The sequence below is a fragment of the Psittacula echo genome (genome assembly GCF_963264785.1).
Source record: "Psittacula echo genome assembly, chromosome: 2".
In the NCBI taxonomy this organism is placed as follows: Eukaryota; Metazoa; Chordata; class Aves; order Psittaciformes; family Psittacidae; genus Psittacula; species Psittacula echo.
The window spans coordinates 13,036,591-13,052,151 of NC_137737.1; the positions used below are offsets into that span (position 1 = coordinate 13,036,591).

Below are 15,561 nucleotides of genomic sequence, written 5' to 3' on the forward strand. Positions count from 1 at the left end.
ATGAATAAAATTGCAGGATCTGTGCCCAAATTAAGATGGGTCAGTCACACCGTAATAACTGCGAAAAAGGCAACTTTGCACCATCAGAAAATACATGGGCTTTTATTTTTTTTCCTGTTGTAACCAGCTATGTGCCTCTATTTCACGTGTTCATAACTACTGGATGTTTCAGTCCTAGGTTTAACAGGGAATATGGAATATTTGGGAGAAGTTTTAACCCCTTCTGGATGAACAGCAAACCCCTTATTCAATTTAGTGGCACCAGAATTTTATGTCACATCTATCAAATGGCAGTATCAGTAGCTATCTGCTTGGCACGGGTCTTATTGTGCCTTAATTTGCTTCTCCTCTCTTTCCACATTTTTAGTTCTTTCCTTCTTTCCACTCTCCAGGTCTCAGTTAAGCAGTATTACAGAATATATATACAAAGATTGTGAAGTTGAGAATACACTTCAGACTGTTAGTGTAATATGCTCTATGGTTATAACCGGAATATTATGCATGGAAAGCATACACCATTTCTGAGGTAGAAACTCTGATAACCTCATCAATCATTTCCTGTACATTATGTACACTATTTAAGTAGGTGGAAAGCTAAGTATTTTTCCTTGAGGTTAAGTGTATGTCAAGAAGAAGAAGAAAAGTGTTTTTTATTGTAAATACAAAATAGATTTTCCAATGTTCTACTTAATATTGGCTCCATTAAAAACCTTCAGTAACAGAGCGGATCAGAAGAAGTGAGGGAAAATACTTATCAGAAATAACACTTGTGAAGAAAAGGAATAGGAGAGAGATTTACTAGGCTTTGGTGATTAGACTCCTCAGAGTCAAAGGCAAGCTAGAACACAGCTGTAAAGAAAATGTATTAAGAATTCTTAATACTTATTTCTTATCTATTAATTATTTGAAGAATAATCGTTAATACTTTCAAAAGCATATAATGTTGGTCTAAATCTCTTCCTACTGAAATCAATAATAAAAGTCCTATCAACTTCACTGGCAGCAGGGATAAGCAACTGCTTCTGAAAACACTACTTTATAGGGTGGGGTTTTTTGGTGTTTAGAGGCAGAGGGTTATTTTGAAAATACATGTAATCTATAGTTTCATTCACCTTGAAGCCACAAAGAATACGAGAAGTTCAAAAAGAACACCACTTTTGTTTCAGATGGAAAGGACTTCCAAAAGAACTCCAAATCTTTAACAGTGAGATGTGGCATAAACAAACTGATTTACAATACACAACATGTGTTGTCTTCACAACACAGCAAGTGAGGCAGCCTAAGCCAAATACAGAGAAGCTTCATACTGCAGTGATAATTCATCTATCCACTATATATATAAATATATCAAATTACATTTTCTTGAGGATAGTTTTTGATGAAAATGACACTATTTAGGTGTTCTGTTCACTGTTTTTGCAATCTGTTCTTGTTTTTGCAAAATTCTTCTCTAAGGTACTTGAACAAATGTTGCTATCTCTGACCTTTTTAATGAACAACTCAATTAACAATGGAAAAACCTTCATCAGGCATAAAACTTAAGATTAAAGAAGAATGGCTTATGTTTCATTAATTTTATTCTATCGTATCCTGAAGCTTCATTCTTCTTTAGATTAAAATACAAGCAGACCAATTATATATATCCAAGGTATATCTGTGTATTACTGTAATAGAGGTTATATATATATATAGAATGCCATTAAGATTTGGAAAAGAGAGATTTTTGTGATGTGTCAATTTAGGTAAGCCATTTGGAAAGCTGTTTTTCAAATAGGTGGTCTTCTTTAACAGGAAACACACACCACATAGAGTTGTTGGGAAACTAACTACTACATCATCATCTGGTTACTCAAGATCAGTATCTGGAAGTAGCTGCAGGTACGAGTGAAAGAGTAAATTACTGAGATTCATGCAGATTTGTAACAGCCTAAAGAAAATAATATCAAAATACCTGGGTAATATCTCCTGTACATAGAAAGACCACAGGAGCACAGAATTATTCTATTCTAATTATTCTATTATGTCCATACTGCCAACTTGGCTCACTCTTCATCTCCAGTGCCCTGTTGCCCCGATCACCAAAACTGTGCATGTGGCTGTTCATATCTGGGCTCCCTCTGCAGCGAGGAAACTAGTGCCTTCTGTGACAATTTGCTCCAGGGTCTGCTATAGGCATAACACCATGGTAAACCCCACCAAGTGTGACTCCTTCCTCTTGAGACAGCCTTCCAGCGCTACCCCAGAAGGCTTTGTGCTTTTTCGTGTTCCTTTTGTGTCTCCTTCTCGAACATGAAAAACCACAGGAAAATGAAAGACACCCACCCAACAGACAGAAAAACTACCTTCACACCATTGCAGGTACTTAAAATTGGAAACTCACAAGAAAGCAATGCCTCCAGACAGTCTGCACCAATCACACTGGGAAACAGGAGTCTCTTGCTGGTGCGACTTGTAACAAGAACATAGAGGGAAGTGTCAATAATTCAGTAATGACAAGGACTTCATTATACCTGTAAAGTACACAATAAAGTTGGTCATAACAAACTCGATACACAGTTCTGTAGAAGTCACACTGTAAGACAGATAATTTGTAAGAATTACCTTAACCCAGACTGAAGTTTTAGAAAATGGGATTCTGTATTTTCAATTTCAAATTCTGGAAATGTTAATAAAACTATTAAGTCCTAGAGTCAAGATTTGGGGTCCTACCTGAATAAGTATTTTCTTTTAAGACTTAACCTCACTTACAAAAGTAGACAGCAGTTCTCAATGCATAGCAAGAAAGACCAATTGCTAAAAGCTAACAAAACCTAAATATGAACAAGGGGATTAAATATAACCTTGTTCTGGAGACTCTTGGACCAAACAATATCTTAAGACTGTTCTAACCATTATGCTTTAATTTTAAATTAGATCAAATCTGGGTGCTTTCTTTGATGAAAATGCTCATTACCCATATTACGTTTATGTTTGACAATGTAATATAGCTCATACTGAAGACAAACACTAATGCTGCTTTTAAAAGATGAAACTGATGAATAACCAGCTAGAATGAAAATATAAATGGGAATAGAGTACTCCTAAAAGAATAGTGAGGACTCTACAACAAGACAACAAAACACAAAATATCCTTGAGGAAGATGTGAAAGCATCCAATATAGGTTTATATCTACAGGCTTTTTTGACTGTTTCAATGAGAAAAAAATCAGTGGCTGTAACTGTAAATTAAAACCTAGGATTCATAAAAATACATATTATATGATACAGCAAAAAAAGGAAGTCAAAGTTAGAAGAATTAAAGACAAGGACTGCTTTAATTCTTTTAGGAAGAAGAAGGAATCCTTGAAACAGAATGAGAGCTGGAAATGGTAGAGTTATTCACAACAGTAAAATAAATGCAAGAGGGATGAGTATCTTGCATTAGTTTAACATTAATAGAGTCATGTCCCACTAGGTGCAAGTTACGAAAGATGGTAACAGGTTTGAGGTACAGCAGACAAGAGTCACAAAAATTATTTGCAGAATGTAAAACATCTTTTGTGAAAGAATCAGTGGCATCTTTGTATTTAACTTAAGAAATGACTGAGAAGTGATTTCATGTTAGGCTACAAGTACTCACATGGGGAACAGAACTCTTTTAATATAGAACTTTCAAAAGTTCCTAACAGGTGATGCCATAGTGGACATAATGGAAGGACTCAAACCTGAAGGAAGACAAATGTAAACATGCCATCGGAATAAGGAAAACCCATTTTATAAAGTCCTGCAATACTAGAATTAAGGGGCACTTCTCAAAACCAGTAGGAAAGCCATAGCAGTTTAGAGAAAGAGAAGAAAGAACTTTGAGCATCAAGCAGAGAACTTCTGGGCTTCACTGCCTCAAGAGATTGTGAAGGCAAGCATTGTCGGCAAAGATCCACAACAAAGGTCCAAAAAAGACAAATTCATCGACAGCACCTTCGTTAACAGACAATAGATGGAGCAGTCAGGAACGTGCCTTCTAAGATCCCTAATTCCACGCCACTAGATGCCAGGTAAGACCAGGGGAGTGGAGCTCAGATGTACATGCTCTCCTCAAGTAGCATCTCTTAGTGCCATGGTCGAGGACCAAGCTCTGGGGTACATGAACCACTGTTCTGACTGAGTAAGAAGACATTTCCTGTGTGTTCTTTATTTTAATAGCAGTGAGTATAACTGCACTTGAAATGACTTACTAGAAATGCAGAGAATTCTGTGTAATTGGAATTGTTACGTCAAGGTATGTTTTCTTTAAGAAAAATGGTACAAAAAGGAATTAATTCAGGTAAATCTCATGGCCCATGTTAGGGAGGAGTTCAGATTAAATTACAGTGCTATTCCCATCTTGCTTCATAATCTATAAATCTATGGAATTTTCTTGTAGCTTAATAATTTTTCAGTTTCAGGCTGGCTCCTTCTCTACTAGGCCCTTTATATTTTTAACTATAAGGTTTTTAAGAGGGTCCCTTACTACCTTTCCCCTTACATACAACCATTGTTTATCTTTAATAAACAGATAATTGTACTGGCTTTATGCTGTTTACTGTTCTCCACATTTTTTCATCTTCTCTGTGTGCGTTACCCAGCACAAGAAGGTATCTTTCAGTAAAGACCGCCTGAGAGTGGAGATGAAGAAAGGGAGCAGAAGAAACAAAGACAGGGAGTCAGGGTCAGAGGAAAAAAGAAAAGATGAAGGGAAATGTTATTCCTGAAGGATCTGAAAATAATTCACTATAATTTGGACAAGTCTTTAAATGTTGGAGAACACAAAACAACTATTTTAAAGAATTTATAATAGTATTTCTGATAATATAACCTCTCATTTTTAGAAAACTAGCTGGTCATCTAAATTTAAATATGCTGCAGTGGTGGGATATATTGAGAGTAATAGTTGGTAGTAATGGTGGTAATGGTATACTCCCATTCCTTACCTTGTCCTTCTTGTTGCTATCATAAATTACACAGGGGTAATTTTTAGTGCCAGTTGAAGAAGGCAGTTACTATGTTGCTCATATGGTACTATGGTTAACAAAAAGGTATTTCTTTATCTTTGTTAATGGTTATCCCATGAAGATTTGCATATGAGCTTAGCTTTATAAGCATGGTTTATCTAACTCTAAGCCATTAAAGAGTGCTATTTGGGTTCTTTAAATTCATAATTTAAATTGGTTTTATAGTTATTTTTCTGATAATTATTTCAAGAAGAAATATGATCAACCCTAGACGCAGATTAAGAAGAAAAATCAAACAACTGCAAAACAATATAATGCTGGCAGTTGAAATAGGATCTTTGTTAAAGCCTGAAGTTCCTGAACATGAATTCAAGATTATATTTGTGGAAGCTATGATACAAACTGAAAGTATCTTCACAGAAATAATTCTTTGATAGCAAGGGAGGAAAAGAAAAGAAGAAAACAAAAGCCTTTGCAAGTTTCTTTCTACAAACAAACAAACAGAAGAAGGAAAGCCTTTGAACTCCTATTGTTCTGACAACATTAGCTATGTTTTACCCAGCACAATGTTTTTAAATGCTAGTAACTTACAGACAACACCGTTTGGGTTTTTTTTTTACTGAATAAGTGGTGGCAACAGTGGTGAGAGACAAGCCAGCTGAATATTTTGCTGTATGAATCAGTCCTACTTGAAAGCAACTGAGAGCTCTTGGAGGCTGAAATACAATAATCTCTACCAAATGGCATGGATACTTGCTACTTGTTATGTTTCACAGTCGTCAGGGAGAAAGTGTGTTAAAGCAAGAGATAAAAATTCTAGCAGTATTTGGAATCTGAATGTTGGTCAAGGTCCAAGTTTCAATGATAATTCTGATTTCTGTGGCAAAAGATAAATCAAAAACTCCTGACAGACCTGAATTTTAGAAAGCTGGATGGGGAGTGTCAGCATCCTGTTAGAAGTGTCCTGCAGATTTCCCATCAACTGGAAGCTCTGTGTTAAAGCAGGCACTATGAACATTTAAAACATCATGGTATGGCTAAAATCTTTATTTTAAAAGACTTATGAAGAGTGCTATTTTTGGTGAACCATGTTAAAACTAAATGATAAAGTAGAGCCAGACTGTCACTTGAGAAGGATCAGAGCCAAAATGCTCTACCTAAACTTCAAAGCCTTCATAATCTCACCAGGGATCCCAAACCTCTTCCTCCTGTGCAACTGTCTTAATCCAAACTTCAAACCTATGGCCTGACAGGCAATGAGAGAGAGTAATTTTTAAGGTTAGGACAGAATATTTACTTTTCTTGGACACTGTTATATTTTTCACTAATGCTGAACTACGCTTAAGCTTGTCATCTCCAGAGGTTGACTGGGATGTTCTCAGGCCCAAGTCTGTAGTAAGCTATACAGGAGGTGTTGAAAGATTTTAAACCCCATTGACGTCACTGCTTATTGATGGCTTTCAGCAGTTTTGGAAGGCAGGTATGGGAGGGGTGGCAGAATCACATGCCAACGTATTAAATTTTCCTGACACAATAAAAACCTATAATCACGGCAGATTGAATTCATACTTTAAGTCTAAACAAGAAAAAAATCAGTTTTGCCTGTTTCTGCCAGAAATAAGTAGCAAACTGTGAGTAAATCACATTGTTTATACCACTTATTCTATGTGCAGTGGAAACAGGAACAGCTGTTCCTTGACTGCTTTGTTTGTATCAAATGTGCAGTGTTAGCTGTTACAACAGCAAAGTTTACAAGATCTGCCATCCGTTCCCTTACACTCTTTTAGTTGGCGTTTATAAAGTCAGTTATCAATGCTCATTCCAGTTTAAGAAGTGCCACAAAACAAAAGAAAACCAACCCTGAAACCCCAAACCCTTATGCGGGTCTTTTTTTTTCCCTTAAAGTGTGAAAAAACACCTCTTATCAGCCAAAAAATATTTCACTAGATATATATAGTCTTCAAGCATCAGGTAAAATAGCTTGCACATAACATATTACAGGACAAATCCTGACTCCATTGACAGCAATGATATATTTTTAATTGATCTGAACAAGACTACAATTCAAGGAAGTCAGAATGGGACTGGAATGAGTTCTCTGGGTAAGCAACACAATTGTTAGCAAACATCTCTTACAGTTTCTTACATAAGTTTACTAAGTCTCATCTTGAAATCAGCTAAATTTCTTGCCAGCAAGGTTCTTCTGAGGACCATGCGTGTCTGACACAGGGGAATCTACTTCTCATTTCCAGCGTAAATGCACTGAAAATAGCCGGTACCTCTTTGATCTCATAGCTTGTACTTTAATATCTCTTCTTCCTCTTCAGCTCTTTTTTGTTTCTAAACTGAAGAAGCCAAGCCCTTCTTTTTTTCAGTCCTCTCCAATAGAACAGACCCTAAATTCCTGTGATACTTTCAGTGGTCCTTTGCCCCCTTCCAGTTTGATTTCATCTTTTTTGCAACAAAGGTGACTTGAAATACACCATTATACCCAGGTGAGGTCTCAACAATATTTTGTACAGTGACAGCCAAACATCTCCCTGTTTGTAGATATCTCTTGGCTTACAGGGCCAGGATGACATCTACACACTGCTTTGCCATGGTACCCTGATCCTCCGCAGACATCTAGTAACAGACAAAAAAAAGAGGGTTTTTTATATTACATCATTTGCAAATGAAATACATTCATGACAGTTATATTCATATGCTCCTGTACTGACACTGTTAACTTCGATAGCTCTCTCTCACCCCAGTGTCAAGCTCTTAGTGTGATTTTAAAGGACAGATCTATCTCTTCTCAGTCAAAACTATCACCATTAGTTTCTAAAGGTATGGCAACGATATACATGATTTTCACTTCCAAGGTAATACTCTCTGCAATTAAATTTAATTGTATGGCCTTATGGTCTTCTAGTATCATATTCCAAGATTTCTCTTTTATTGCCAGCGTTGACCTGTGCATTTTTAAACTCTTGGCTTTGATCCTAAGGGTAGAGACTTGATGCATTAACACTGTAGCTCCACCTTAGACTTGGAATAGCTCCAGAAGCAAGGGATAAAACATACTGCCTATTGCTCTTTAGCTTTGGTTACATTTTTAACATATGAACTAAGTAATTTGGGTGCAAGAAAGGCGTTCAAGTCTTGTTTTCAAGTTTAAAAAAAAAAGAAAATGCAGCAGCTCCTAGAACTGCACAAAGATATTTAGGCTTTCTAAAACCTTTCTCCTGACATTAAACCGTGTGGGCAATTTTAACATTGGCAAATTAAGTGCAAATACACGGAGGAGAGAGGCTGCTACACATCTTACCAGAGGATCTAATGGAAACCAGAGCTGTACTCAGATGAGCACCAACAATCGGGCCTTGTCCTGGAGAACTGGCAGTCCAGCATACAATGTGGCCGTGAGCACGCTGCAAGGGGATCTCAGCTTTAACGACACCCAGCCCCTTGCTAACCCTCATCATTCACCACAGCATCCACCTTCAGTCCATCACAGCTCTGTGGATTAAGGTCTCTCTGAGGAAATCGAAGGAATTCGGCTTGAAAAGAAACCACCTCGCTTGCAGCTGAGGAAGGCAGATGGGGAGACCAGCTGGGATGCTCTGTCCCTATTTCTGTGGCCTTGGTGTAGGTTGTAAGACAGCACTGCCATAGCCAAAGTCCGGCAAAAGCCACCCAAAATAACCAAATACAACAATAAAAAAGAAAAGTAAAAAGAAAAAAGAAAAGAAGAAAGAAACAAACAAACAAACAAAAAAGAGTAAAGCACACCCCTCGGGCGAAACTACATTTCCCAGGTGCCTCCGCCCTCGCCGGCTTCCTGCCCCTCACATGACAGCGCCCTTGCCGCGCCATGGCGGAAGCCGAGGAGAAGGTAACGCTGTGAGGGCATTATTGCAGCCGGATGGGCCGGGGAGCGCGGCGGCGCGGAGAGGCAGCGCGTGTGTGAGGGGACAGAGGGCTCCGCCAGCCCGGCGAGGGCCGGTGGCGGTGCGGCGAGGCCCCCGCTCCTCCTCAGCGCTGCGCGGATGGGGCTGCCCGCCGCGGCCTGTCGGGGTTTGTGTAGCGCAGCCTGAGAGAGGGCTGGGGAAGCAAGCCCTGAGGGTTGTGCTCTTTACACAGCACCCGGTACAGGACCCTGGGGCTCGGTGGCTGGGGGTGGTGGTGAATGGGTTTAGGAATGCGGCTGTTGCTGCTGTAGGGCCAGTATTAAAGATCTGAAGGATCTGTCTGAAATGGTCAAGAAGCTGCCGTTTACCGAGAGGCGTGAGCAAGTTCATCTCTACAGGGGAGTCTTCTCCTGGGACAAAATCCGAGAGGCTTCGTGCTTATCACCCGTGGTTCCCCTGGAGCTCCCCCTGCCTAGACTGCTCCTTCCCGAGAAATAAATAAAGTACAAGCAAGAAGTGAAGTTTCCTGTCCGTTTAGATGCTTTCTGAGTGTTTTTTTTTTTGCTGAGCCAGGACTTTGACATACAGCTAAAATGATGCCTGTGGCCCCTTCCAACCTGATATTCTGTGATTCTAAGCTGTGCGATGTTTTTCTTGGATGCTTAAAGGTGGGAGAGTGTTAGAATTGTCTCAAGGGAATTGGCCTGAATTGGAGATTGACTTCCCTGCTGCCAGGGGTTTGGTTGGGAAGGGTTGGCTTCCTTGAGGGAGGCTTCATCCCCTGGTTTGGTAGGTTTTTAACTCTGGTGGCGTTTGAAAGGGCTCCTGGGATAAAACCAGCTCTGAGAAGTTATCTTCTCTAATACTGCAGGAGATGAAAACAGCCTGTGTTTTGCTCTCTTTGGACTATGGGAGGGAAGTTACCATATTCATTTCTGTTTATTTCCTTTGGGGAGCACGCACACCGCTGCTGAAAGGGATGTGTCTATTGTGCATGTAGGTTTCTTTGAAACCCAAGTTTCATGGTTTTCTTCCCCCAATAGCTTTGAGTCCTGAGCCTGAACATATAGTGGATAGCATCTGATCTTTGCTGAGGTGGGGAAGGGAAAACCCTATATCCATCATATTGGAAAGCCAGCTTAGAATTTATTGAGAAGTTATGTTGGATCTGCTAAGTGAGAGATTATAATAGTGAGAGATAGCTTCACATTTCTGTGGATTGTTCATCCATATTCATTTTATCCATTCTTAGGCTGCTTGAGCAACCTCATTCACCAGCTGGCTGAAGTGTACTGCTGATTTTCCCCTAGAGTCTGAGACCCACCAATGACAGCTCTTCCTACATGATTTGGGATTCTGGTTGCCTACAGATCCCAGCTGAGGGATTTCCTTTTCACAGTTACAAGGCTACTAAAAAGTAGAAGTGGAGGATAATCCTCTTGGCTCATGCATTCGGAGAGAAGGGAGAAGAACCTAACAAAACCCCAGGGCAGTCATAACTGCAATTTACTTTTCCAGTTTGTTGGTGCAAATGGGAGAACTCGGGCAAAAAGTGTTTCATAGTAAGTTGCTAGTAAAGTGAGTTAGTAGGTGAGTGTCAATTGTAAGCACCTTCAGCTAAGTTCTTATCAGAGAACAAATACAGTTTCTGTATTTCTTTCCTAAGCCAAGACTTCCTTTGAATTTTTGCATGTTATTTTCTGCAGTTAAACATAAAGGCCCTGAATTTATGTGCTGTTACGAAATTCAGTAGCTGCTGTTGCAGTGGCTCCTGAATGCAGTAGGGATGCCAGGGCACATGTCCTAAATCAAAGCAGTTTGATACTTTATTGGTTCACACTGATTGATTATTCGAATCAACTTCTGGTGTGCCCTGGTTCCGTAAGCCAGTATTTTCCAAGGATGATCTCGCACATAATAACTTGCAACTCAGTTTAATCTTTATTAAGTGTTTCAGGTGGATGTAAGAATCAGCTTCTGTAAAATCAAGTGGGTTGTTATTCCACCCTGCATTCATGTGAGTCTGTCTGTGGGGTGTTAAGTACTGAGCTTATACCTACATTTGTGTTCTCCTGAAACCAAAGCAATTAGAACCATGAGGGGAAAACTAATCTAAGTAGTGTAGCTGTACTATGAAGTCTCATGTGTACCAGCAAAAATGTCACTTCCTGTAATTGCTTATTTTGTTTGGGAGAAAGATTTAATTTTTAAAACACATTCTCCTTTTACAGAGTGTGAACTGTATCAAAATATCTAAATGGTGGTGCTAATAGTTTTGGTTTATTGAAAAGTTGAGTACAAAACTCTTGATATTCAGGAGGAAAGGCAAGGGGTTTTGTTAGGCACCTAATATGTTGCATTGGACTTCATGTGTTGCTTTAGCTTGTTCAGTAGGCTGGCAGTGGTACAGAGAAATATTTTAGTTCTGTCTTCAGTTACTGTTAAGTAGAATTTAAGATGCATAAAGATTATATATAACAGAATTGTTGTTTCCTCAAAGGTAACTGTATTGTGTGAGTAGAGACAGACTGATGGACAAACAATTGTACTTGCAAAGTCAAACTTGAACTTCAAAGGGTGCCAGGATATTATTCCCTTTTAATCTTCCCTTAACTCCTGTATTCTCTCTACTTGCAATTTCCCAACTTAGCTCACAGTATATAGTCAGATACGCATGTGTGTTTTAGAGGTGGACCTGGTTGTAGTAAGTAAAATGGACCAAACAGAAGGCAGTAATCATGGTAGCACCTTGCACTGAGTTTCAAGTAGCCAGTAGAAATGCTGCTTTTCTTCTGCCCCGTCTTTGTGACTATGGTCACTAAAGGTGAGCCTCCACTAATGCAAAGGAGGCATTTACTTTTTGCATAGAGGTCACCATCAATGCATTTTATAAACACAAAATAAATAAATGTATCAAAATAAAAATGACACTGGTTGTCAGTGCATTATTTTTTCATCCCTTTCTCTTTAAACTTCTGGTAATTGTCTCTTCTTTTTGTGCCTTCTCTGGTGAAATTCTCTACCAATTTATCTTGCTGTCCAAATACTACTTCATGAGGTTTGAAATGCTGCCTTCTCTCTTACTCGTTCTTTGTATAGTATTTTGTTGTTAAAATGCTTACATTCACTGTCAGCGTATTAGTTGTAATCTTTTATTGCTATTGATAACGATAAATACGTTAAGTAAATCTTCATTCTGCTGACCTCCTTGAGGAGGCGTTGCGTCAGCAGATTTTCTCAGTGGACAGGTGAGAGATTAGGAGGAGTTGACTTGCAACATTTTTTTTGTAGGACAGTAAGAATCATTGCCTTGCCAGAGAGAGATGTCTTAAAGGTACAGTTGCTTCAAAGAGAAAGCCCCATGGCATTGCTTTGACATGGTGTGGGAAGGAGAAAGTTGTTAAATGGAGAGGGACTTTTGAAAAGGGCATGTAGTGACAAGACAAGGGGGAATGGCTTTAAACTGGCAAAGAGGAGTTTGAGATTAGACATTAGGAAGAAATTCTTCCCTGTGAGGATGCTGAGCCGCTGGCACAGGGTGCCCAGAGAACCTGTGGCTGCTGCATTCCTCGCAGCAATTCAAGGCCAGGTTGGACAGGGCTTGGAGCAACCTGCTCTAGTGGAAGGTGTCCCTGCCCGTGGCAGGGGTTTGGAACTGGATAAGCTTTAAGATCACTTCAACACAAGCCATTCTGTGATTCAATGAAATGCTGGGTTTCTGTGGAAAATGGTTTGAAATTATTGCCATTTAAAATAAGTTGATTATCAGCGGAATAGTTGAATGCCAAAGCTAGTTTGTAGATAACTTGCAAATGCTATTCTGCCTTGCAAGTCAAGGTGTGGGGAGTTGCTCTGCAAAACTTGCTACCGCTTCTGGAAGGAGGGAAGCTTTCATAGGCATGGAATCTCAGCTGACACAATCACTCTCTCTGTAGGGTAAATGACAATAGTATCACAGTCAACTGGTGCCACTGAGTGTCAGTGTGGCACTAGATTGCAAGTGTAAGGACAAACTGGGTCTGAATGGAAAGGATGGAAACTCTGAAACTTTGAGTTGGTTCCACTTTGTCATCTGTTTCTTAATAAAGGTTTAAAAAAGACTTTTTAAAGGGAAATACTGCTCAGTTATATATGTACTTAGTTGATTTCCCCTTTGTTCTTTGTATCATTTACAGGAAACCAGGTCTATTGAGGAATCAACAGATGAATCTGAGGTAAGCCTGCTTAAAATGCTTCTCATTTGAATCTGTGTCAGGACTAGTTCTTTTTCACTGCTGAAGGAAAAATGCTGCCTTAGTGGTTGTTTTTAGAAGTTTTGCCAGTACTATGTAGCAGAGAATGTTAATCTGGGTTTAAATGATTAAAAAGGAGCTGTGATTTCTTATTAGAAGCTTCTTTATATTTAAAACTCTTACAATTGCCCCATTATGGAAAAATGAATCATGTTGAGAGACATTCAAGTGCATGCACTTCTGTTTTGATCAAATGAAAATTTAATTGTCAGTATAATTATGTGTGCAGTAATACTACATTCAGGTAATTGCTGTGTTATTTTAATAGCTTCACAGTCTATTTAATAACGTTGTGTAGTCTCTGTTCTTGAGGTGACATTTTGTCAGAGACTTTGTCATGTGCTGGAGAGGTCTGCCTACCCTGCTGTAGGTGCTGAGAAAAGCATGCGGAGGGGTGTGGAGAGAAGGGGAGCTACTCAGGGTTCAAGAATTTGTCCCCAAACAGCAGTGTAAAACAAATCTGCCATCACTGAAGGAACCCTGAGAGATCTGGAAAGAGATACTTGACTTTAGTGTTTTCTGGGATAGCTGCAGGAAGGAAGAAGTAAGGGTGATTGATCTGCTTCAGTTGTGGCCACCAGGAAGGACAGGTGGTGCAGGGCAGGGTATTACCTTGATAGGGTGTTTTCCTCTGTTATTTATCAAGTGGAAGTGGCTCCAAAAAGGCACTCCAAAGCTTTAATGGACTTGCTGTTAGGAAGATGTTCTGCTTTTCAGCTAGGGACTAATCTTCATGCTTGGGTTCTGGGTTTACACACTGGGTGTGGGTTTAATTAGGCAGCAGTCCTAATTTCCAAGACAGTGGGTATTGCAGAGACTGCGGTGGATTCTGAAAAACAACCAACCAACCTTTCTGCAGAGGATGGCGGCTTTGTTTCTTGTGGGGTAATTTTTTCCCCTCTGCCCTTCTCTGCAGTGGCACCCTAGGGCGTTCTTGGTGACAAGCAGGAATTTCTTTGGCCCTTTAACATTGCTGTGTGCTGCCTGGACCAGGTTTTTTTTTTTGCCCAGTGAGAAATGGTTTCATTTTAGATGTTGCTTTGTGATGTGAAGTGCTCGTAGACAATGACTGGGCAACGATTCAGGGTTTAGTAGAATAATCCTCTCAAGGGTTGACATTCAAAGGATAGTGAACAAATACTTGCCTGCTGAGGCAGTTGGGTTTTTTCTTTAAATATTATTTCAAGTGGGAACTTGTTTTAGTGGCCTTTTTAATGGACTTTCAACATTTCAGCCTATAGTAAATAAGTATTTACAGCAGAATTAGTCATAAATGGGTTGCCAGCTTGTCGGGGTTTTATTTAGTTTTACCTTAAGTAAAAAGGCATCATGCAGCTTTCACAAAATTGGAAGTCATACAATTTCAACAAAACCTTTGTTATGAAGTTGATGTCTGTTTTTAATGTTAATTTCACGTGTGTAGAGAGGTGAAAAGGAAATTTTCATGTTGAGAATGTAGATGCTGGATCTAAAGAACAATCATTCTAATGCCTGTGAACACACTTCTTGCATTTTAAGTCCTGTCTGTAGTGTCTTGACACTATGCAGATAGCTGATGAAATGGAACTTGGAAACCATGCTTAGAAATTACTTAAAGGCAGTAGTGAACAATTGTCACAATTTTAATGGTTGCATCACTCGTTGGACTATTTCTAGTGATCTTTCAGAACCAGAACTAGTAGTAGAATCATAAAGTCTAAATGTTGTCAGGGCTTGCTTATATTATTTGAAGTATGATCAGAGATCAGACTGAACCGATGGCTTTGCTGTTAAGCTTTTGTGATCATAAAATTGTACGATTTCTTTCTCGTGGCCCAGAGTTCGAATGTCATGATGTATTAAAACCCAGAACCTTCCTACTTGAGGGAATCAAAGGTACCTTACCATCCTGGAATTTTGTTAGTGGTTTGTTAGTATTCTGCTGGGGCTATGAGCAGATTGCCCTGGTCCAGAATGTATCCATTTTTACAGGGATCAGCTTTTCAGGAGCAAGTCTCCCTGGAATCGTAAAGTGAGTGCTATATCCAGTGAAGTGATCCTTTTTTTAGGAGATTCACTGATTTTTGTAGCTGCAGTGCAGGGTAACTTTTTTTGTATGGCTGGCCTGTTAAAGGGAACCACCCACAGCTATGGGTGAAGCTATTAATTTTCTGCAAAAAGTCATTAAAAATCCTGTTTTAAAAAGTCGCATTAATATATGCATTACTGGTTTGGGTTTGTTTTTTTTTTTAACTCGGTTTTTGTGTGTATTAGTCATCAGTGTTGCTATGTTTTCATCCTAGCGTTTCCATTTTTCTATCTCCTGGTGTTAATACTTTGGGTTTTGCCTGTTTTGATCACTGCTACCCTGTGAAAGGGATGCATTTGTTGATTTAATTTATTCTTTTAGTTATTTAAACACTTCTA

General features: G+C 39.2%; 1 protein-coding gene across 2 annotated transcripts in view; it reads left to right on the forward strand.

Moving 5' to 3' along the window:
- VPS41 (VPS41 subunit of HOPS complex) overlaps positions 1-15,561 on the forward strand; it is a 411,778-nt gene that overhangs the window by 306,870 nt on the left and 89,347 nt on the right. The window contains exons 1-2 of one of the 2 annotated variants that reach the window (XM_080611179.1): positions 8,030-8,847; positions 13,039-13,077. The exons of the other annotated variant lie outside the window; for it this stretch is intronic. Coding sequence (XP_080467305.1) covers positions 8,827-8,847; positions 13,039-13,077 — 60 coding nt within the window. The 5' untranslated portion in view covers positions 8,030-8,826. Of the gene's footprint in view, positions 1-8,029; positions 8,848-13,038; positions 13,078-15,561 lie in introns of those variants that run through there. 2 annotated transcript variants of the gene reach the window in all.